At 37.4% G+C, this 25,154-nt stretch overlaps 2 protein-coding genes and 1 pseudogene across 2 annotated transcripts in view; all 3 read left to right on the forward strand.

The window, feature by feature from the left end:
• Positions 1–6,636: 6,636 nt before the first annotated feature.
• Positions 6,637–7,405, forward strand: LOC129753449 (tyrosine--tRNA ligase, mitochondrial-like; annotated as a pseudogene).
• A 2,065-nt stretch (positions 7,406–9,470) lies between these two features.
• On the forward strand, positions 9,471–11,829 carry LOC129756534 (uncharacterized). The gene is made up of 3 exons (XM_055753445.1): positions 9,471–9,887; positions 10,353–10,964; positions 11,035–11,829. Exons 1-3 carry the CDS (start codon positions 9,582–9,584, stop codon positions 11,434–11,436), a joined length of 1,320 nt encoding a protein of 439 aa, XP_055609420.1. The 5' UTR covers positions 9,471–9,581; the 3' UTR covers positions 11,437–11,829.
• Positions 11,830–11,961: 132 nt separating this feature from the next.
• The window catches only part of LOC129753450 (gustatory receptor for sugar taste 64f-like), a 37,853-nt gene continuing 24,660 nt past the window's right edge, over positions 11,962–25,154 (forward strand). The window contains exon 1 of the mRNA XM_055749271.1: positions 11,962–12,146. The gene's annotated coding sequence lies outside the window, so the exon portion shown is untranslated. The remainder of the gene's footprint in view (positions 12,147–25,154) is intronic.

Here is a 25,154-nt window from a genome sequence, read left to right on the forward strand (position 1 = left end):
TAGTATAGCATCATAACCTGGGGGTTTGCTCCACTTTTTATGCTTCCGATGACCTTGAGCATTTTCTGTCTATCGTGTATTTTGTCGATCATTGTTTTTATATGCATGCCGTATCTTAGTGTTTGGTCTAGGGTTATACCCAGGTACTTATAACTTCTAACTGTTTCTAATATTTCTCCGTTTATTCTAAGATTAAGAACCTTCGCACTGTTTTTGAAGATCATAGCTTTTGTTTTGGTGCAGTTTATGACGAGTCCAAGGTTTGTGGCTTTTCTTACAAATACTTCAATTTTTTCTTGCATTTTCAGTATTGCTTGATTTTCGTTCTTAAGTCTAACCAATTTGAGAAAATCGTCCGCAAATTGAAGTGTTGCTTCGTTAGGGTCTAGATTAGTCTCATGGAGGCTTGAGGTGTAGATGTTGAATAGAGTGGGGGATAGAACATCACCTTGTGGTAGTCCACTTGAAACTACATGTTCCACTAGTCCTTCTTCTGTGTGGATAATAGTTTTTCTATTTACTAGAAAATTGTAGATCCACGTGATACTATCGGGACTGAAGTTATTTGTCGTCATTATATTTCTCAGTTTGCTGACGTTTATTGAATTGAAAGCATTTTTGAAGTCAAAAAATACTCCAATTACCGTCATTCCCTTTCTTTTGCTTTCCATTATAAAATTTGTGGCATATGTCACGCAGTTTTCTGTGGACATATTTTTTCTAAAACCGAAGGAAGTATCAGGTAGTATTTTGGAGGAATGAAGAGTTTTATTGATATCCTCTAGCACTGCTGTGTTTAGTGTTTTTGTGATGGTAGAAAGTAACGCTATCGGTCTGAAGGAAGTAACTTCGTTTGCTGGTTTATCTGGTTTGAGTATAGGAATGATCTTTATCTCTTTGAGATGGTCTTGGAGACATCCTTTTCTCCACATCTCATTCAAACATTCTATGATTTTTGTCGTACTTTTCCAATCTAACATTCGAAGCATATCATATGTTAGTTGATCAGTTCCCGGGGAAGATCTTTTCGGTTTTTTATTTATTATGGAAGTCCATTTAGCTAAGTCTATTATGCAATGTCTGGTACTTTCATGTGGTTGTGCTGTCGCTTCTCTACTACTTTCTCCGAAATTAATCAGTAAAAATTCGCTAGCCAGTTGTTTTTGTTCTTTGATAGGATTGTTTTTTATATTAACTACTGGTGTAGCTTTTAAACCTCTCACAAGTTTCCAGTTTTGTTTCATGTTAAGTGGATCTATTGAACCTGCTAGTTCTTGCAATTTCTCTCTTATATGCTTTAATTTAGCTTTTTGGAACTTGGCTGCGCTTTTTTTCCACTCAATTAAATTTATGCTGTTGCAACATTCGTGGTATTTCTTTAATGCGCTTTGTTTTTCTGCATATAGAGTGGATAATTCAGCACTCCAGTAATATTTTGCAGTATAATCACTTGTTTTTTTATTATTTTTTAATATCATTTTGGCTTTTCCTGAGAGTTCTTGAAGATTTTCAAATTCCCAATGTTGTATTTTGGCAATTTGTTCTCTAATCGATTTTCTGTCATAATAAGTTTTAATTTTTCTACTCCATTGGAGTTCAAGTAATATTACTACAAAAAGATGTCCGCTTCCTCCAAAGGATTTTGGTTGAGTTGACCATTTTGTGAGGTTGTACAAGTTTGCTGAACATAAAGAAAGATCAATTGCACTGAAATTTTGATTGATTATTCCAGGGATATAAGTTTTATCACCTGTGTTAAGCAACACGAGGTTTGAGTCAACGATAGCTTCATGTACTACTCTACCTTTTCCTTGGGTTGTTTCACATCCCCATAGCTCATGGTGGCTATTAAAGTCTCCACCTATGACAACTTTACTGTAATTGCTGAGTTCTTGTAGGAGAATTGTCATGCAAGTTTTAAGTTCTTGTACGTTTATGCGAGGATTTACATAGACAACTACCAACACAAGGTCTAACTTGGTCAATGTTATGCCTAATGTTTCAAACTTTTCTGTTGTAGTTAAATTCAGTCTAGTAAAGTGAAATTGATCACGCAAATAAATTCCCACTCCTCCATAAGAATCTTCACGTGGTGCTAAAATATTATGATATCCTGAAATGGAATATCGTTTTGTTGTAAGATGGTTTGGATCTACCCATATCTCTGTTAAAAGTACGGCTTCAAATTTATTTGTATTTAGTTCGTGGATGAGTTCATTTTTGTTTTTTGATAAACTTTGAATGTTTGATTGTAGAATTTTAAATTTTGTATCCATGTTTGTGTTTGTTTATGTGCCATCACTATGGCTTTCAGCAATGTTTTTCAACTCCCCAACAATGCTGGCTGTAATCTCTTCTCCTGCTATGCCGTGATTCTGAAGAATCTTTGCAATCTTTTGTATTATACCTGCGATCATGACTTCGTAGTTTTGCTTTAACACTGATTGTGATTGTATTTCGTGTCTAAGTTTTTCTGCTTCCGAAGTACGATGATTATTTACAGTCCTTTTGTTATTGTGTTCTTCCTCTTCTTCCTCAAGCCTCCTCTTTTTCAAAAAATCTCGTCTAGATAACCCTAACAAGCTAGCTACTCCAGCTTCTTCTTCTACTGTTTCGTTTGGTTTATTTTTTCTACTATTTGTGAATATTTTGTTGTGTTTTTGGTAATTTGGTTTTGTGATTAAAGAAGCTTCACTATTTTTTTTTGTTGATCGGCCCTGAGTCCCTTTAACTAACACCTGAGCAAAGGTTTCCGGTAGCACAGGGTATTCTTCTGCATTCCTGAGTACATCAAATTGGTTGACTGTTGGGATGTTGAAGTATTCTTTCGCCTCTTGATATGTGATGTTTCGTCTTGCCATAAGTATTTGCGTTTCCGACTCCTTTTTCCTACGGGGACAATTCCTGTCCGTCGTAATGTGGCCCTCTTGTTTACAATGGAAGCAATATGATTTCCTTGAGCAAGGCTCGTGGTCTTCTGTTGCTTCGGCAGTGCAATTCTTACATCTTAGTACGGAACTCTTACAGTTTTTAGACATATGGTTGTACCTAAGACATTTAAAACAGATAACGGGACGTGGTATAAATGGTTCGACTCGATTAATCACAGAAAACATACGTACAAACCTTGGCAATACATTGCTCCTGAACACTATACCTACTCTGTTGGTTTTGATTTTTTCTTCGTTGAATTTCCTTGTCATTCTAAACACAGATTCCACTTTGACATCACTTATCACGTTCTCAAAAATTTCATTTATTTCCAATTCTATTGGAATATCACGAAGAACTCCCGTTACGGTGACGAATTTTTTAGGAATGTAAGCTTTATAACCTTTTAGATGTAAACTTTGACAGTCAGCCAGTCTGTTGGCATCTTTCATGTTTCCAACATATACAGTAGCTTTGTTGCGTCCGGTCTTTTTAATATCGTCGATACATTTATCAAATCCTATTTGGTTAAGTAGTATTCCTATTTGTAATCTATTGACGTATTTTCTGTTGTCTAAGTCAGTATTTTCTATGATTACTCTGTAAGGTCTACTATCGTCGTCACAATAACTAAATCTTTGGTATATTCTCTTTGGTTCTGGTTTATTTTGACTTACTTGTTCTGGTTGTTCATTTGGTTTATTGGAATTATCTACCATCTCTTGGTCGTCTGGGATATGCTTTGGTTTGAGGTTAACATTCTCACCTGTAGCCGCTGCCCCCACGGGGGCAGCTTTGTTTATGTTCATACCACTCAATAAAATATATTTTTTAACAGCACTCTTATAAATATGATGACGAACAAAAGATAGTACGGATCAAAATTGGTTAATTCTAGTAATAAATAGCACAGTCACAGCTTAAATCTACTAAAATTGGCAACACACGTCTAGTCAGTTCAAAACCGCTGAGTCAAGTCTCTGTTTGGCTTGACGTGTTCATCCTCGGGGCTGGATGTTGTAGCGTGATGTTCAGCAAACCGTTGCCTGGGTGTTAAGATTGTGGTAACCTATCTTATGGTTTCCGGACGGGTAGAAATACAAGCTTACATTTTGGATGCACAATGTATAATATATTTTCTTTGACATTTTTAATCCAAACCTACTACGATACTTTTCACAATGTTAGATCGCACATCTCGTTTTTCATATAATTTTAAAATTAATTAAAAAATAGATGTGATATTACAATTGATTTGCCAAAACAAAACGCTTTTAACTTTCATAGTAATCTCCAGGTTCATGAATTATTCTTCAAATCTTGCTCACTTGATGAGTTGCTCGTTCAGTTGGATTTGGATCTATCGATAAATGAGAACTGCAAACCCCGTTACAATAAATCAATGTTGTTCATGTTTCATCATCAATTCCATCATAAGTTTTGTTCAAGTTGTTGATAACTTGTAAACTTGTAACAGTTTTCCATTTACCCTCTAATTACTTAATCCTCCTCTTGTTTCAACGTTTTTGCTTGAAAGAATTGATGATTCATCGGTGTAGTTGAGCTACCGTTGTGCATAGCTATTTTCAATGATTGCAGCAAATTCTTTCATTTTTCCGTTGAAAGCTAGGTTACTCAAAGCCTTAAGATGCTAGTATCATTTTGCGGAAAATAATTTCTTGGTCAAACGATTCGGTATTTTTATTATAACTTTGAGCCTCGAAACCACCTTTAGTTCTAGCTATCCTATCTTGTCGTTACTTGAAAGCTATCTTCGATTGATTAAATGAAGTTCTTATTCAAAGAAAAAAATTGATGAATCGTTTGATCCTTCTATCCAGGCAAGGGTATGAAGGAAATAGAGGAGCGAAGGTGAATTGTAGCATCAACCCAGAGTTTTGTATGACGCTTTCGTTTGTTTGTTGTCATGATAACGAATATTTGGAAACCTTCACAACTTGAAAATTTTTTTCACGGTCCACAAACGAGAACAAGGACTTATCTCAAATACTGCGTTTGATTGGATGACTTTTACGATACACAGACATTCTTCCTTCTTAAAGTTGTTTCTTCAACAAAACCACCCAAGTAACCATAAGCACTAAAGCTTTGCATTTTTATAGCTTTACTCCAGCATTCAAGTGCTAAATTACACTATATCAGCATACCAAGTGCAATTTTGCATTACAACAGCCCTTAGAGTGCTATGCTGCATGAAATTAGAATTATACCACTCTTTTAAAATGCAACTAGCATTTCATCAGCTTTACACAATGCTTTAGAAATTCATCATAGCTCTAAAACAGAATAACAAATGCTATATTTTCTAAGCATTAAATTCGCATCAAACAAGCTTGCTTAAATACTTTTTTGCACTATTTGAGCACTACATTGGCATTAGGCCAAAGAGCATTAGCATTGATTGATGCTGAATCAATGCAAATTTAGGGCACCGGTTGCAAGAAATTTGATTCAAATAGGACTTTAATTTCAAAGATTTAACGCGGACCTGATAGGTCCACAAGCAGAGTTACTGAAAAATGTCCGATCCATATGGATGTCATGAGTTCGATTCCAGGTCATCTTCACCCGAAAAATAAAAAATAAAAATATTGAAAATTCAAACCGAGAGATCCCCTTAATATGCATCAGCGAATATCAAAATAAGTCAAATTCATTATCATGGCAGAAAAAATGGAGCCAAACAAAAATCGAAGTTTTTTTTTACCCGCATGGTTGTACCTCATTTGAACGCCATTTGCATTTTCCCAGCATTTTGCCCGCCAACGCTATAGCATCAATTCAGCATAGCACAGTGCTTTTATAGGGTTATACCAGTTTCTGCACTAAAGCCGCAGTTAATTTCGCCAAATCTGGCTCACAGGGCTAATATGATGCACAGAATCAAGCTCTATAGCTGATGTTAGAGCAGAGTTGGTGCTAGTTTTTAGTGCTTATGGTTACTTGGGCAGTTTATTCCGGAAATTTCATTTCATTTCAACAACAAAATATTCATCTGTTTAGATGTAGCTTCAGTTTCCCCAACACCAAGTGCGACTGATTCCTTTCCTGTAAGAACTAGATGATTAGTTGTTTCGCATCTAACAGGTGATACAAACCAAGAATTCACTTTTCCAAATCTTTTCCACGATTAACTTAAAGGTTGAATATGCTATAATTATTAACATTGCTATAGTTGTTTTTCTACGAGTCGTCAAAAATATTATAGTCAACGGTTTGTTAGCTTTACATTTAGAATTTCTATACTTTCATTACCTCTTTCCTGTAGACAATACATTATACCTAGTTGCTGTGTTACTTGGCTTATTACTCCTCATGAATCTCTTGCTCACTATTTCTGTGCTTATTGAAGAACTAAAACGCATCGACTAGAAAATCATTCTACAGAAGATCTAAACTATGCTGATGCCTTTCTTTCCAAGTTGAACGTATAGTATTTACATACTAGCAGTTTTAACAATGACTTTAATGTACCTTCGTCAGAAACAATTTATTTTTAAGCACATCAATTTACTCTGCTCAATTTCGGTTCGTCAATATTTTTTCTACCCTATTCACAGTCATTCGAGACCAAAATATCAAGTTACTTTGAAAACACCATTTCCTTATTTTCTTAGCCCCTGGAAAACTATTCTCAATGTCACCATATTTTTGTTCAGTCTTTATCGACCATTTGTGTCGACCATGATTAATGTTGAAAACCCCCTGAAATGGTATGGAGTACGAAATTGGGCTAACTCATTTAAGTCATATCTCATGAAACTGTTGAGAATTTTTTAGCAATTTGTTAATTTGATAAAAAGTATGTTGAATATCCAATTACCTGAAATATGTAGTTCTCTGTTTTAAAACTGTTAATATTGTTGAGACTCACAGTGTTCTCTCTCCCGCTACAAATAGTCACAAAGCCCGCAGCACTCTCGGCAGCTGTCCGCAAACGATTTATGCTGGATTTGATCCCATCGCAGATACTCAAAACGTGAGCAATCTGTTGGTCATCATAGGGCTGCTTCACAGTCAGCGACAGGACATGTAGTGCCACCGGTCAAATTGGGGACCCGAGTGAGCGTCAGACTAAACGTCAAGCCATGCTGCTCGAGGCTGCGACACAATTTTAATTTTTTATTTAATGTTCATCCGGATTGGATGTGGCACAATTTGAACTGTATCGAAGCGCAAATTAACCGCATTTTCGAGAACCATCGGCAGTTTTTGTGAGAGAAGGCCAGAGCTCTCCGCTTAAACTGGTTCAGGTGGTCAACAATGGCGACTGATATCGGAAGTTGAATTTTGTTCAGCTTATTTCAACTGTAAGGCGCGATTCGATGCTGTCGATGGCATCCGTTCAGAGCCGGCTACAGAGCGAGGCTGGTATGAGCTTCACCGAATTCACCTATCAGATATGTCAGGCTTACATTGGTTGCATTTGTTGCGCAATTGCCGGTTTCAGTGATGATCCTAATACGAGTACAACTTGAGCCACTTCATCTTTCTCGAATTCCAGTCGTATTGATCTTTGTCATCATTTGTCCGTAACTTCGTATCGTATCTCGAACCTGAGATAATGCTGTGTTTCCTGAAATAGCTTTTGTTTTCCTTTTAAACATTATTTTGAAAATGTCTCAGAAAAATGACTCAATTCAAGTTTCATATTCCTTCTATTTTTTTTAGCTGAAAATAAATGTATAATGTAATTGTATCAAATGTATACTGTCATTCAAACACATATGTTTTTTCCTTTAACAATTTCTTATGGATAGTTTTCGTTACAATTAAATGAACTCAGGCTTTTACACCATTCCCTGCTAAGCAGTGGAATGTTCTTTTTGAACTAGCAGATCATAATAATCAGGCTATTACGCCAATTCCCTGCATAGCAGCGGAGTGTCCTGCTTAGAGCAGTGAATCTTTACCAACTGGCTATTACGCCAATTCCCTGCATAGCAGCGGATCTTTATACTCAGGCTATAACGCCAATTCCCTGCAAAGCAGTGGAGTATCCAAAAGCAGTGGATCTTTAGTATCAGGCTCTTACGCCAACAGGTTCTTTCACCAATCAGGCTCTTACGCCAACAGGTTCTTTCACCAATCAGGCTCTTACGCCAACAGGTTCTTTCACCAATCAGGCTCTTACGCCAATCAGGTTCTTACACCAATCAGGCTCTTACGCCAACCAGGCTCTTACGCCAACCAGGCTCTTACGCCAAACTCTGCTGAAAGCAGACACTTTTTTTATGAAAACTTATTTTTCTTACCAGTTCCGTTTTTTCCGGTTTATCCTCGTCGCCAGATGTGGTAACCTATCTTATGGTTTCCGGACGGGTAGAAATACAAGCTTACATTTTGGATGCACAATGTATAATATATTTTCTTTGACATTTTTAATCCAAACCTACTACGATACTTTTCACAATGTTAGATCGCACAAAGATAATTGATGTTTATTCGATCTGCTTTTAACCAAATTGTTTTCGCTCACCTTCCGTTGATGCGGACCTACCCGGTCCTTTAAAGGTTACGGCTTCGGTATGCAACGGCTTACGCCACACCAACAGAAACGGTGAATTGTTTAGCTGTGCAATGTTGTTTTGTTTTTTCTTTGTTCACGTGCACATGTGTTTTCATTTGACAGGTTACACTCTTAGTTCTAAACAGTTAATTTTGGCTCAAATAAATACAATTATTACACGCTCAAAATTTAATAATCACAAATACTTAATTATAACGCTACAAACTTTAACCGAAATTCCTGAAATTTTAACCGAAATACCCGTAATTATAATAGGAATATAGATCATTTTTACCGAAAAAACTGTAAAAGTTGGATAATATTTACCAAACAATCGGTAGAGTTTACCGAAATATCTGTAATTACTACCGAATTACCGGTAAGTTTTACCAGACAAACTCAAAAAGTTCGGTAATATTTACCGAAAATCCGGTGTTTTTTACCGATAAGTCTGTAATTACTATCAAAAATCCGGTAATTTTAACCGAAAAATGGGTATAGCAATTCACAAATTAAGTATATACTTATAAGATTCCAAACTCCGAACTTCGCTATTTTCCCGTTCAGGTTTCATCGTGGTCCTAAATGGTAAACATTTTGAACGGCCCAAAAATCTGTCATGTGAAAATTTCAGCACAATCAGACTAGATTTGGGGAACCTAAAGGCGTTTAAAGTTTCTATTTTGTTTTTAGCCTCAGGAATTGTCGTTTTTGTCATTTAAAATTACTTTTGATACTGATAAATTCCTGGGGAAAAAAGAGAAAACTGGCTCTCGTCAATAGTCATTCAGAAGCCGATTATACCAGAAATAAAATGAAAATTCTGTTTACACAAGTAGTTCCAGTTCATTCGAAGTAATAAAAACGATGAATATTAAACATAAAAGGACTTTTCTGAACCACCTTATTTTTCAAATTGGGCTAACATCACCCGTATCAATCGTAACGCCTCTTCTTGACAGTCGTGAGTGAAAGTTTCCCGCATAACGCCTCGCGATCGAATCCTCGCGGACAAAAACAAAAACGCAAATGGTGGCGCAACGCAAGGTCGCTATCAGAAAACGAGCTTCAATAATTTCGGTAAAATTAAACTCGGTGCCCCGTTAAGCGGTCGGTTTCGATGTGGAAGTATGTTTCCCGGCGGATCCGTGATGTGTGCGATCGGACCCAAACCATTCTAGAGGTACGGCGCCCGTGGCCAACCGGAGAGCGAATCTGTGCGGATAATCGCTCGTCGTCCGGTTCAGTGGAGGAAAATAATGGTCCTTCCCATGGGTCCTACTGTCTGCTGAATTTGGGTCAGCAGCGGCTAGAGCGGATCCGCCAGGGTCAGGATACGGGTTCCAGCAATTCGGAGAAGGAAGGACCCCGGAAGCAGAAGGACTATTGGCAATGCGAGCACAGCTGGATCGGGGCAATCACCTGGGTAAGTGCGACTTTTATTTATTTACTGAAGTCGGCGCCGCGTCAGAGGATAAGAGGGACTTTGCAAAAATCATTGATTCCCCGCGAAATGGGAAGTCATGATTGTTTATACCACGATTTCTCTTATCATGGGAGGCTTTTAACACATTTTCAAGACTGATAAAGGGCGGTATGCACCAAAAATATTAAAAAAAAAATTAACTTTAGTTTAATAATAAAGAACAAAAATGACAAAATAATAAACTGATAACAATTACAAAAATATGAAAATAAAATCGTAACATAACAATAAAAATTATCAAAAAAATCTAATACAACAACAATTTCAAAAATGGAAAAAAAAAATATAAAAGTGACGAAAAAGATAAAACTTTCAAAATGAGAAATCGTATCTGGTTTTATGCTGCTATTACCTAGTAGAAATTTTAAACTATCCACTAATTTCCTCTTTTATCCGCTCCCTTAGACAAGTGCCATCATTTGCGGTTGGTACACGAGCCAGTTGGTTTGCCTGTATCGGCGCAATCATAAATGGGATGGTCCCAAGTGCTTGCCGTACCTCATCTCGGCTGCCCATCGACTTCCGGGAGAGCTTGGTCGCCAGGAGCTTGGCCGCTGTTTCCAATTTCCGGCATCGCCTCCGATTGAACCAATTCCTAAAAATGAAGGTTCGAAAACTGCAAATGAAGGGCAACAGCTGGTTACCTTTTTTGGGGTTCCGATTCCGACGGCCAAGGTTAGTCGGTTGGCGGAGTTCGATTTCGAAAACTTCCCCGCTGTCCAGAAGCAGCAGGTAGTTCGCATCAACAACGAAATCGATTTGAGTGGCAAGACTGAGGTCCAGCAAAGCCAACAACAGGAACCTCCAGCACCTACCGTAGAATCGGCTATGGAAAACCTTTTGAATGTAATCGGAGAGATCGAGTATCAGTTGGGCGTTCAGAGCCTTGAAACCGGTGACTATCAGACGGCAGTCTCGCACTTGAAGCTGGGCACCAGCCATCAGCATGCTGGAGCAGCCTTCAATTTAGGCATCTGCTATGAGCAGGGATTCGGCGTCAAAAAGAGCGCTAGGGTGGTAAGTTTGAATCAAATTTTGTCGATTTAAAATCGTCATTATTTAACCTTTGATTTAATTTCTCCGCTAGGCTATGGAGTGCTTCCACCTGGCATCATCCCTGGGTCACGCCGGTGCCATGTACAATCTGGGGGTGTATTATGCTCGAGGACTTGGTGGGCTCCGTAGGAGTCGCAGTATGGCAAAGAAGTATTTCACTGCTGCTGCTGATGCCGGTGTACTGGAAGCTATGGCTGCCCTTGGTCCTTCCTACAATCCATCCAGACGGGAATCCATAGCAAGCAGTGCCGATTCCTTTGCTTCATCACCCATTTCAACCGCCTCTTCTCCATCGGCGGCCATTCCCTTCAATTTTACATTTGATCAGTTTGAAGCACCCGTTAAACAGTATCCGATTATGGATGCAAACCTTGCTAACCGTGACAACAGAATGGAACCGATCGGGTTGAGACTGGTTTCAGGCATGGCCTAGAAAACTAGTTCTTACTGTATGATTTGCAAGCTAAGACGTAACCCAAGACCGCGTATCAACAGGACCCACAGTTGGAAAATTTTAACCTTAACGCTTTTGGTGACAACTCCAAATGAAAGTGTTACCACCTTATCTTTGAAGACCAGTCGCGTCGGCCGAGAGCCGTATGTATTGTGTCAAAATAAGACCCATTGGCTTGAGTTTTCCGAGGTGTATATTCAGGAGGTTGTCGATAGAACACGTCAGTGTTTGCTTTAAAATTGTTTAAGAAACAATACTTCATTTTTTTTCCTAATCTTGTCTTAGTATTTGGGAAATGGTTAACATTAATATGTGGTGTCATATGAAAACTAGTATTGAAGTTGTACTGAAATAAAACATACTAATGTATGATATGTGGTGAATACTATTGATCCGATGAAACCTGTTAGTAATAAGTGATAAAACGCAAACTTAATTATATAAATTACTGTATTTTGAGAGATGGATGATTTCAAGATTAAGTGTAAGCGCGACTTTATAAATCGAATGTTTGTGCTAAGTGTCCGGTAACGATGCAATCAAAGATCCCATGTTAAAACCAAAAGAACCTTGAAAAAAAAAAAAGCGTCAGCGAAGAACTCAATCTTGTGTCCTGTTGGGTGCCACAAACGCTTAAACACCAGGAACAATCGAGCCATATCGAGCGTGGCGAAGAAAAAAATTGGCTGGTAAGTCTTACTTCACTATTTTTTCTAAAAACAATAATCATAAACCTTTCAAAGTGTAAATGTAAGTATGCTATTTCAGTTTAGACAATGTTTGGCTATTATAGGAAGGGCAGAGTGGAGAATCATAGTGCACTTTTTTTTCTTTGTTTCATAACTTCTTTGTTATAAAAGATAAGACGGAAAGGATAACTCGTTTAATTTTTTACATTTATTACGCATCATTAGGCAATTTTATATCTATATATAAAAAAAGCAATTTCTGTGGGTTTGTTTGTTTGTTTGTTTGTCCTCTATAGACTCAGCCATCTTAAGAGCTAGGGAGCTGAAATTTGGCATGGATGCTCATTAGGACCAGGAATGATGAAAAACGTTTTCAGATTTTCGAATGACCCCTTCTGAAGGGGGTCGTCCATACAAGACAAATATTGTTTTCGCGATATTGACGTTATTTTTTGTCGGATTGTAATAAAAATTTGCACATGAGTGTTTTGAAGGACAAGCAATCGATTCTATATATAAAAGTTAGGAATAGGGGTTGGCCAAAGGGGTTGTCCATATAATCTGTTTGATGTTTTTGCGATATTGGCATTATTATACATTGGAATGAGGCGAAAATTTCCACATAGAAGTTTTGAGTGACAAGCAATCGATTCCAGGCATAAAATTTAAGGTCAGGTCGGCCAAAGGGGTCGTCCATATCAATTGTATAATGTGTTTGCGATATTGGCGGTATTATACATCGGATTGTGATGAAAATAAGCACAAGAGTTTTTTTTTAAGAACGAGCAATCAATTCCAGGTTTTTAATTTAGGATCAGGGGTCGCCCAAAGGGGTCGTCCATATCAACCTTTTAATGTTATTGAAATATTGGCGTTATTCTACATTCCATTGATATGAAAATTTCCACATATGAGTTTTGAGGGACGCTCTATTGCTTTCAGGTTACAAATTTTCAGTAAGAGGTCGGTAAAAGGGGTCGTCCATATTATTTGTTCACAGTTTTTGCAATATTTTCTGGAATGTGCGTAGGATTGTAATGAAAATTGGCACATGGGAGTTTTACAGTAAAGGCAATCGATTACAGGTATCAAGTTTTGGATCGTGGTCCAAAAAAGGGGTCGTCCATGTTAGTTTTTCTCTGTTTTTGCGATATTGTCGTCATTATGCATCGGATTGAGATGAAAATCTGCACATGGGTGTTTTGAAGAAGGAGCAATTGATTTTTCAGGGTTCGACCTAAGGGATCGTCTATATGAATTTTTCACATCTTTGCGATTTTGAGGCTAATACACATTGGATTGAAGTAAAAATTTGCACATGGGAGTTTTAAAGGTCGACTAATTGTTTTCAGGTGTGAAATTTTGGATCGAGGATCGGCAAAAGGGATCGTCACTATAAATAGTTCACTATTTTTGCTATATTGCCGTGATTACGCATCAGATTGAGATCAAATTTTGTGCACAGGAGGTTTGAAAGATGGGCAATTTATTGCAGGTGCTCAATTTTGGATCAGGGATCAGAAAAAGAGGTCATTCATATGAAATATTAACTGTTATCGTGATATTGTCATGATTATACATCGGATTGTGATGAAAACAAGTACATGAGAGTTTCACAGCACGGGCAGTAGATTTCAGAAGTCTAATTTTGGGGCAGGGGTCAGCAAAAAGGGTCGTTCCTATTAATTATTCAATGTTTCTGCAATAATTATCTTACTATGCATCGAATAGAAACGGAAATTCATACACGGGAGCTTCCAAATTCTGAATCAAAGGACAAGAAAAAGGGACGTCCATATAATCTGCTTGAAATTTTTGCAGTAGTTTCGTTACTATGCATTATTTGATTAACTGGTTAATTACTATGCATTATGCGATCGAATCCTGATTTCATATTAACTGTTTGCGTGAATATCCGGCTCACCGAATTGTTGAGCTAAGTATTCGATCGAATAGGCCGAATATCTATTATATAAAATTCTCTTGTAACGGTGTTTGTAGTACTACTCCTCCGAAATGGCCGAAACGATTCGAAGGAAATTATTTTTAGAATATTTTGTAGGCATCGGTTTACCTATATCGAATAAAAATAACATAAAGTCGCTTCAATTGTCCGTAATAATTAAATTTGTAATAATTTGAATGAAATTAAAGTCATGGCTTCCATTTTTCAGAAGTTTTCTTCCTTTGAGCGCCGGGCGGTTTCTTTTTCGTCTCCATGATCGAGGCGTCGCGAACAGACGTCGTTAGAGAATAGTAGCCATGGCATAGCATACTGATTTGTGGGAACATTTGGGCGCGTTTTTCTCAACCAAGCATATTTTCGATGCACGTGGTGGCGCTATGAAGCCTAGATGTGATTTTTTTCTTCTTGATCCCTACCTCATTTGTACAGCTTGAAAACTTATCAGGAAATCAGAGAATTTATCGAGCAAAAGGAAGAGAGGTTGTTTGCATAGGAAAAATTTGAGACCCTTATTTATTTCTGGGTTGAGTTGGAAAGAAGATCTTTATTCATATTATATTTGGCATAATTTGAAAACTTATGAGACAAATAATGCGAAATGTTGCGTCATTTAGATACAAAAAATGATTTAATAGTAGCACTTCTTGCATTGCAAGAGGGAAAGGACTGGAAGCCTATATCATTAAAACATACATTTTGACATCATTATAAACTTTTTGAAGCTTATAAACACGGAGTAAAATTTTCAGATCTTGAAAAACAAATCTAGAGATCAATTTTAAGAAAATATTATTAAAACATCTTTGAACTGTAATTGGAAACTTCAGGTGCTGCTCTTTCTTTTTTTTTAAAGCATTCGCTTCTAAATTATGTTGAAATTTGGTTTGAAACGCAGTCTAGGCAATAAAACTGAATTTTAATTATTTTAACAAATTTAATTGAATTTTGGAAAGTGGAGCAAAGCACACCGGGTCAGCTAGTTTATTTTTATAATTTATACATTGTCAAATTTTTTAAATGATGTTGGATAATTTATAAAATATCAAAAATTTATGTTGAAAAAGCTACGCAATCATCTAACAGTTATGGTTCCAGAAAAATATCATAGGTGTATCGTTGTAGCTATTAATTTATTTTTCTGGATGGCCCAAATATCGTTTAAACTTTTCGGATTCTATAATCAACTTAAAACATGAGTGGCATTTATATGGAAGAAATGGAAGGAAATTGAAATGATCGCTTTTGAATTTCTATTTAAAAACTCAAAAGTTGAAAGGATCAATATTCGGTACGTATCTATTAATAATATTAATATGCATCAGTGCATATTTTCTCATAATTTTGTTGATTATCAATTTGTAGAAAAATTTGAATTTCTGAAAAGTTCCATACATTTTCCAGTTCTTTCCATAACTATTTTTCGGGGCCAATACGCTTAATGAGAGCGGAATAGCCTATCTTGTATATTTCAAGCTATTAACACAATTGCCTATATTTCAGTTATTTATTTTTGAATTAAAGATCTTTTTTTTATACAAAGGTGGCGTTTTCTTCATACTTTTAAGAAAAAATACGAATAAAATTATTCGTTACGGTTTTGAAAGAATACTTGAATTTTTCCTGTAACACTCTTCACTCTTCACACTTCACTCTTCTGGCAGCGCTGGTTTTTGATCGACCGTCTTGTTTTATTGTCCCGCAGTTTTATTGAAATATTTACTAGAAATACGTATTTTTTAATCTGTGATGAGTTTAAGTGGCGTTATTTAGTGTTCAGTGTGCAAAACCGTACTATGATTTTCTACTTTAAATTGTCCTAAATGTGTTAAAATTGAGTTTTCCTTTGTGCCGTAACACGTAAAAAAAAACATACCCCAAGCATTCGTGTAGTGAGCTGTGTATTGAAAGTCACTCCTCTAGGTTGGTGAGTAAAGTGAACTTTCTTTCTTATTACTTTTCACAACTAACATTCTCAAGAGTATATTGCACAGCAACAAATCGTTGACCAAGCATATATCTCAACCGTATCTGCATGCGTCCACCGTTTGTCGGTCTATCTGAGTAAAAAAAACTGCCGCTGTTCAACTTCTTGTGGTTCTATCATTTGCTCAGCTGTTAGTAAATCTCGTCGCTGAGCGGTGTAGTATTTGGCCAACCTCGGGGCACTTGCAAGTAGTGCGAAAGTGTGTGTCTCTGTTATTAGCGCACTTCAAAGGGTTGTGTTTCTTACACTTGCTAGCTTGTTAGTCAATCTCGATCGCTAGCGGTGAAGATTAGGCAAACGCAGCCAGCGCACATGAGTAGGTACGAAAGTATTGTTGCTTCCGTCAGTAGCACACATTGTTGGAACTAGCGTGTGCTGGTTTTAATGGTGACTCGTCACTTGTATTCTTGATAGTCGTACACAGTGCAACATAAACTTGAAAATTGTTCTTTTTGGAAAGCAATGATTTTTCTTTTGTTTTAAAATTAGATTTTTATTAGATTTTTTTTTTGTGCGTTTAATATTATGTAATCAATTTTTTTTTATTTCAAGCGCTTTAAATTACATTATCTTTAATTTCGTACACACACATTATTTAGGTTTGTCTTTGTCCTTAAAATTTAATTTGAGTTGCGATTTTGACATTGAACCCTTTTAAATAACGCTTTTAATTAAATAGTTCTCATCTCCGTACATACATATAATTTAAGATAGCTTAGGGTTTTTTTAATTAAATTTTTGTTCCTCTTTTCATAACAGTCTTTCCTTTTTAATATTTATTGTGTTGTTTTCTTAAATAATCCTAGTTTTAGTTGTGCATTTATTAAAAATAAATTTATAAGTCTCTTATTTCTTAATTTTAATAATTTCTAGCTTTAGTTGTGCGTTTCATCAAACGAGTTAGTTCCTTTTAGCTTTTAATCGTTGTATTATGGCGATGGCGAACATGGAATGTGATGACGAAGTTATCTGTATAGAGTGTAATAATACTGAAAATAATCTTGATAAAATACTTACTTGTGCATATTGTTTCAAGAGCGTTCATCTTCGGTGCAAAAATTTGATTGGCAGTGCAGCTCGCAAAATGAAAGCGCAGCAATACTTTTGCGATGCCAACTGTGCATGTATTTACGCCAAAATAATAAGTTTACGGAAAGATCATGAAACTATTATCGAAAATATCCATACTAAAATTGAAACGACCGTTTATAATGTGGTTTCACATGAATTGACCTCAATCAAAACAGATATGAGATCAGTTACTACTGCGATAGAGGCTTCGCAGGAATTTTTGTCCACGAAATTCGATGAAATTCAGACTGATTTCAAAGACATAAAACTCCGAAACGATGCTCTTGAAAAAGAAGTAACTGACCTCAAATCTAAGCATTCAAATCTTTCTAATCAGGTCCTTAAATTAGAAGTAAACCTCGACCGATTTAACCGGGAAGCTGTTTCTAAAAACCTCATGATCTTCGGAATGCCATACAAAAATGGAGAAAATACACAAGAACTTGTACGCAAAACATGTGGCACTTTTGGCTACGAGCTTAAAACTGAGTCCATTTTAAACGCTGTTAGGTTAATATCCTCGAACAAACCCAATGAAAAGTGTCCACCGATCAAAGTTTTATTAAAAGATACAGTCATAAAAGACTTAGATACTTAGATGAAACTCTTTCATGGAATCGTCAAATTGAACACCTGGAAAAAAAAATTACTCCTCTTTGCGGTGTTCTTTGGAAACTGAGAAATTTTGTTCCCCAACATGTTCTCTTTAAATTTTATTTTGCGCTTATTCACTCTCATTTGAACTACCTTGTTATGATATGGGGAAGAGCTTCTTTGTCTCACTTACAGAAACTTCAAACGCTCCAGAATAGATGCTTGAAAAACATCTTAAAACTCCCTTTGTTATTCCCTACCTTTCAGCTATACTCTTTAAGAACGCATAACGTTCTTCCAATATCTGAACTCTGTGATTTGCAAACTGTTATATATATCTATGATAATCTACACTCAAATGAAAATATTCAAAACCTCCATTATTGAACATAACTTGATAAAATTAGTAAATATAATTAGTGTAATAGTAAATATAGTATAATGAATCTCTTCAAAGGAAATTATTTTCCATTGAGATTCATATTGTTGTCAATTTAGTTAAATAATACATTTCCTCGCACGACATTAAACAATTTTGTGTTCTCAGCATGATTAAAATTTGTTCGCGTTAACTTTTATTATTCCTTGCTGCCAGACATGCTGAGAACAGTAGCGTCCATTACCAGGGGGCTCAATTGAGCCTTTTGGTGTGGGGGAGTGTGGTGGGCCGCTACAAAAAAAAAAAAAAAAAAACACTCATTAGGCGGCATTTCTTCGTCCATCTTTTTAGTTATCAGTTGGCTGGGTTAAGGTTTTCCGGAACAAACTGGACCCCTTTCTTTGCATACCATACTTAAAAGACTTTGCTGTAATGACAGTTCGCCAAATCTGGCCAAACTATTACGGGATGATCGTGGGATCGAATGACCGGCAAAGTTCCTTTTTTCAAGACTTTTTGGTCTAGTTTTGGCGTCAAATGGTGGGTAGTGTGCAACACAAACCCCATAGTGGTCATATCACCTCTTATCTACAACTGCTATCTCAACCTCCCCGTGGTGCCGGCTGGGATGCGAGTAACCTAAGCGGAGATCGGGTACCCAACCCCGGTGGATGCTTTGGTCGCATGCAGACTGAGAAGGTGGCCGCACGCGTCTGTTCTCTAGGTCAGGGGTGGCTCAAACAGCGACTGTCTTGCAGCAAGCGGCTGAATTTATGAAATGCGGCTCCCGCCAGCTAAGTCCATGGCAGCCCCATCGCGGGATATGGACTTTAGGCTAACAACCTACTGCTCCCGATTCATAAACTTGTTACGGAATCCGAAAGAAATGACCGATCTGGAACTTTGACGACGACTTTTAGCATGAAAACACGGACACGAATTGGAACTTGGAACGTTTTAACCCTTGCCCAACAAGGCAAGTTGGCACCAGTCGCTAGAGAAGCTAGCCTCATCAAACTTGAAATTCTGGGACTGAGTGGAGTTTATTGGCCTAACACAGGAGTACACAAGACACAGTCCGGGCAAGTTCTGCTTTACTCTGGCACACGAGGAGAATATGCTATTCGGGAACGAGGAGTTGGTTTCCTGTTAAGCCCGCAGGCCCATGCGGCCCTTATAAGATGGGAACCGATAAACGAAAGAATAATCTTAGCCAGATTTAAAACACGGGTTAGAAACCTTACAATGGTCCAGTGTTATGCGTTGCCGATTCGCAGGAGAAAGAGCAGTTTTACAGTCAACAGAACAGCGTGGTTGAGAAAATTCCGAAGGGTGACATTCGAATCCATTTGGGCGACTTCAACGCAAAGATTGGCTCCGACAATCAAGATTTTGAGCGCATCATGGGGCGCCATGATCTAGGACAGATGAGCGAAAACGAGGAGCTGTCAGAAGAATTTTGTGGCAACAACAACATGGTGATCGGTGGATTGCTCTTCCCCCATCGACCAGCACATACTTAAGGTCACTAGGGTATCCCAAGATGACCGAGCAGAAAATCAAATTGACCACATCTGCATCAGCCGAAAGTGGAGATGAAGCCGAGCGTTCTTGACGTCCGCAACAAACGAAGCGCAGACATTGCAGCTGACCATCACCTCGTCCTTGGCGAGATACGACTGAGAGTTGCGCGTGTCCAACGGCGTGAGGAGAAAGTCGGGTGTCGATATGACGTCCGCCGGTTGGAGAATCCAGAGGCGAAAAGGGCGTACGTTGAATGCCTAGAGTCCCGAGCCTCAGAATTGCCGACAGACGGAACAGTCGAAGAACAGTGGTGTGGAATCAAGAATGCCTTTATTACGACGAGCCATGGTTCTCTCGGTAAAGTTTGTGGAAGAAGAAGTGAATAGATGTCGGATGAAACTTGGAGGATGGTCGATGATCTGAGAAAGGCGAAAGTCGGAATTGAGCAGGCATGTAACGGGTCAGCCAAAACAGCCGCCCGCTCACGTTATACGGAGCTGGAAAAGGCAGTTAAACGAGCTTGTAGACGAGACAAGAGAGCCTGGACAAACTCCCTAGCCGAAGAGGGAGAAAGAGCCGCCGCCAATGGAGATATCCGATTGCTTTATGACATTTCTCGCCGCCTTAGTGGTGCGAGGACTAATGCAAGATTGCCGCTGAAAGATTGAGCAGGTCGGTTATTGACCGATCGAACAGATCAGCTCAAACGATGAACTGAACACTCCGAACAATTCTTCCGAGTCACGAATAGCGATTGCCAACAGAACTCGCAACCAGTAACGCCAACTGTAAGTCGCATTAATGGCGTCAACTCGGAAGCGTCCTCACTGGCTGAAATAGAAGCGACAATCAAAAGCATGAAATCCAACAAAGCGCCTGGGATCGATTGCATCCCTGCTGAAATGCTTAAAGCCGACCCTGCCTTGTCAGCACAAATGTTGCACCATTTTTTCGCTGATATCTGGAGTATCCCAGACCTTCCCGGCCGACTGGTTGCAGGGTATCCTCGTAAAGGTCCCGAATAAAGGAGACCTGACTGGTAACTGAACAGGATCCAGGAGAAAATCCACGCTACACTCCGACGGCAACAAACTGAATTCCGATCCGGACGATCATGTGTGGACCACATCACAACGCTGCGAATAAACTGGAACAAATCAACAAACTCCAGTACTCTCTTCTACTGGTGTTCGTTGATCGGAAAGACCAAGTCGATGGAGATCAACACAGGAAATCCTTCCAATTTCGTGGTTGCTGGGCAACAAGTTGAGAAAGTGGAGTGCTTCCAGTATCTTGGAAGCCAGATAACATTGATGGTGGTACCGGGTGGTGTGGTGGTGGTAAACCGCTCAAATGAGGAACTACATCGCCGGTGTCATCAAAGGGCGCTAGAAATCGAGATTCGGGAACGTAAGTGGAGATTTGCAGAGAGGCGCTTGAATTGAATCGGGAGGGACATCGGAGAAAAGGCGGACCCAGAAACTCGAGGCGGCTAAGCCTAGCCGTCGAAATCCGAACTGTCGACGAAAATCTTGACTGGGACCAGGTAAAGACGCTGGCTCCGGATCGTCAACAGTAGAGGTCTTTTAGCACGGCCCTATGCACCGAAGGATCGGCGCGGGAACATTAAGTAAGTTAGTAAGTACATGAATTTCAGCTTGTATGACTACTAGGTACTTAATACTGCTGATGAATTGGAGAAAAATGCGCAAATGCGACTCCAAATTGTGTTTCAAGAATCGTGATTAAAATGATGATCAAATGTGATAGTATTTTACCAAGCCAAAGGAGTCTAAAATTGTGCTATGAATTCGAACCGTAACTCCAAGTCAAAATTTTGAATTCTTTCACCAAACATTCTATTTGCAAGATACCAGAAATCGTCCCTGACATAATTTTCTCACGATCAGCTTACCCCACTCTCCTAGATATTTGAAAGAAAATATTTATTTAAAAATGCAAGGACAAGAAATGTACATATATCGATGTGCAAATTTCCTTCCAATAACCCCGGAATTAACGCGTTCCATCAGAAAGCCATAATTGAATTGACAAATTGGGCAATGAATATCTACATGAAAATAACCTCAAATAAATACATTGCCGGTTGTGGTAGTTTTTGGAAGAAGCTTAAAAAAATCAATAAAAATAAAACCAACGTGAGTCAGTCCAAAGACCATGGTAACGAAATCAATCCTCGTTGTTTACTTGCTAATGAACTTTACCCAATTAATGTGAATGCAACAAAACAGAGCTGCATGAGCGGACAACCGCGGAGATGAACTTTGATTTCTTTTGAAGGTGGAATTGTTTAGATATTCAAATAGCGCGTCAAGTTCAAACGAACCCGATACCGAAACATTGAAAAAGCTGTGGTTGAATCAATCAGCAGATCCGATTACGCTTCCATGGATAAGAGTTTATCTGAGTGAAGCATAATTTTTATCCCAAAATGTTATTCCATGGAATACCTAATAATGATCAATGTAAATAACTTCAACCCTCATTACTCAGAACCATTCCCTTTTTGAACGATTTTATTTCTAGCTATTGTATTTTATAATGGCTTAATTTGTGGATAGCTACTCTTATAGGAAAAAAAATTAATAACTCAAAGTTACACTGATAGGAGTTAAGAGAAAAATCCACTGGTTTTTCAAATAGCAAAGGACATTTAAATAGAAGATAAAAAAAAATACCATGGGGTTTAGTAGAACTTTGAGAGCATTAAGTTTCACATCCAACCTATCCTGAAAAAGAATCAAACAACTTCATTGACTGCACCGCTAAAAAGATCCAAACCGAAAAGTTCAACTGTTCTCCAGATTTTTACGAGTGATTATAACTTGATAAGGTGCGGCACTCTTCACACGATCAGTTCATATCATCCCGTTTCGGATCAATTCCTCTGGACTGAGGTTTGACTGTTATTTAAGTTGGGTTAGGTCTGTCTCAGTACCCAGACAGTGATTGAGAATGGGTGATAATTGAAGTAGTTACGAAGATGCGTTGATGCCATCTTCAAAGTGTCGGGTCCGGTGTTTGAATAATCGTAAAAATCGTTTTATTTCCTTCACACTTCACACCTTGTATTGCAGCCACTTGTTCTTCTCGGCGCGCTTGTACGCAACCTTTATTGCAAAAAAATTGAATCCGTTTGCGGTAGCCTTGATTGTGTGGTGAGAAATGTCAAAAATAATTTAGCACCTCAGTGATTTTGAATTTGGGGGCGATTTTTTGCCCCTGTACTCAAACTCACGTTTATTTGTTTCCATTAGGCGGAAAGGTGTTATCTACAGATCATTCGAACAGTGATGATTTTGTAGGTACTTGAAGTTGCTGATTTGAAACTTGATTTAATTTGATTACATATTTTTTTGGAGGATTGTTCTCAGAATCAGAATTCACTTGAAACAAAGTAGTATTTCGTTTTGCATCTGAAAGACAAAAAAGAAACAAATAATTTCAGTATATCGTGCAAGTGGGTACTTACAAATAATTTTATTTCAACAAATTAAAAAAATCTGTTTCGATGAGTTTTTAAATAAAAATTGTGTAAGTTATGCTGGATGAAAATTTAATTTCGAACACTCCCTTTATGTTTCTGAATGTAGAGCTAAAATTTCACTCGGTTCATCCATTCCAGGATCAGGAGATTGGCTGTTGATAGCGCCAGTGACTGATTTGATATGCATGACAAACATCTCCGTGTTCTATCGTGCTTTCATCAAGAGCAAATTTGTCGTCGTACAATCCGTGTTCCTTCCTGATTATCATTATCCTTGTCCTGGTTGAATTGTGTAAACACCCTCGCTTTCTTCTCCTGTCTTGTTGGAACCGGCTTGTGTACATTTGGAGAAAATAGCATAGCAAAAATACATTATCCATAAAATGTGTGAATATATAAACCTTCAATTTCTTTTGAAAAGATTTTTTTAGCGATTTTACACGTAGATTTGACCTTAAAAAATTATCAACTTTCGTTTTATATTTTAAAAGTCATAATTCATAAAGTTAACATAACACGTTTTTCAGAAATATTTGTGCTACATATTTTCAAGATAAATATGATGAAATAGACCTTCGAATATGTCGTTTGATTTTCACAAAAAATATCGTTAAGTATTTACTTAATGTTAAAATCAGTCCAACATATTTTTTTTAAATAATAGACATTGTATTTGAAATCTAACTGGAAATTCTTAAATACACTATCTGATTATTTTTTTCGGCTACACGGAAATTATTGAAAAAAATAATCTTTTTTTCATTCACTTATCACAAAGGCAAATTGTACTTTTAGCTTTTCTCCTAGAAAGGAAAATTTTACCTTTTTTTGTTTGGAAAGGTTACAAAAAAAAATATTGTAAAAGGGCAAGAAAATCTAGCATGGAACAAAAAAAAACTTATTGCTCGTTTTCTGTAAATTTTAATTTAAAAATTTGACATCAAAATTATTTGGAATCTCGACTCGACTGATGCTTAAGTGTAATATTAGACTAACTCGATTTGGGATCATTTTTGAATTTCTCAAACCCTGGGGTCTAAAATGCTTCGTTTTTGTTTATCGACTCATCCATCATTTTTTTGCTGAATTTTTAAGTAACGTTTACATTAGAAAATTTTACCTTTTAAATTGTATGGGAAAATTGAATATTTTGAACTGAAAAATCTACATCATTTATGTTTCTTCTTTGAAACCGAGCCTGCTTATGGTTTTTATGCCAATTTATAAATTTTCTGAAGGAATTTTTCCGCTGAACAGAAGACAAATCAGAACTTTAATAAGAACTATTAGTGCTATTATCTCAATTGATAATATCAATACACTGGATTCTTTTTTCAAACGATTGTTGTGTTCGTGCAAAAACAGAAATTGTTTAAAAAAGTTCGAAACAACCGGGCAAAAGTCATCACTCATTTTAAGTAAAGTGGCCATCTTGGACTGTAAATCGATCATTTCCAACCAGTTAGACCATTCTGAGGTGATTTGAGTGAAACCAGGAAGCTCAAAGATTTGTTTTGGATTGTTTTGTTTTGGGTTCTAAGCCACGGTTGTTCCGGAACTTCCGCAGAGTCTTTAAGTGGCCATTCCGGCCCATGTTTTTGTCGAAAAGTAACGTCCGGTTCAATTCACCACCGAAGAGTAGTTTGGACAAAAAGCGGGAATGTGTAGAACCTGTTTTTGACATGTTCAAAAATCGTCTTATTTCGAGAAAATCGTTTAAAAAAAGTAGTTTAAAATAAAACCGTGTAAAATAAGACCGTTTAAAAAAAGAATCCAGTGTACCTTCATCAAAGTTCACTGTGGAAATTCAGACATAAAAATCTTTCAAGAATGCCTTCAATGTATTGATTCCATATGAAAACGATTCGATTTGGGAATTGAAATTCATAATCAAGACAACTGCAACTCTTCAACAACGTCATACGAACGTCATATTTTTAGGTTATAATCATAATCCTTAACTTTTTTGCCAGCTGATTTTT

The sequence above is a fragment of the Uranotaenia lowii genome, chromosome 3 (genome assembly GCF_029784155.1).
Source record: "Uranotaenia lowii strain MFRU-FL chromosome 3, ASM2978415v1, whole genome shotgun sequence".
Taxonomy (NCBI): domain Eukaryota; kingdom Metazoa; phylum Arthropoda; class Insecta; order Diptera; family Culicidae; genus Uranotaenia; species Uranotaenia lowii.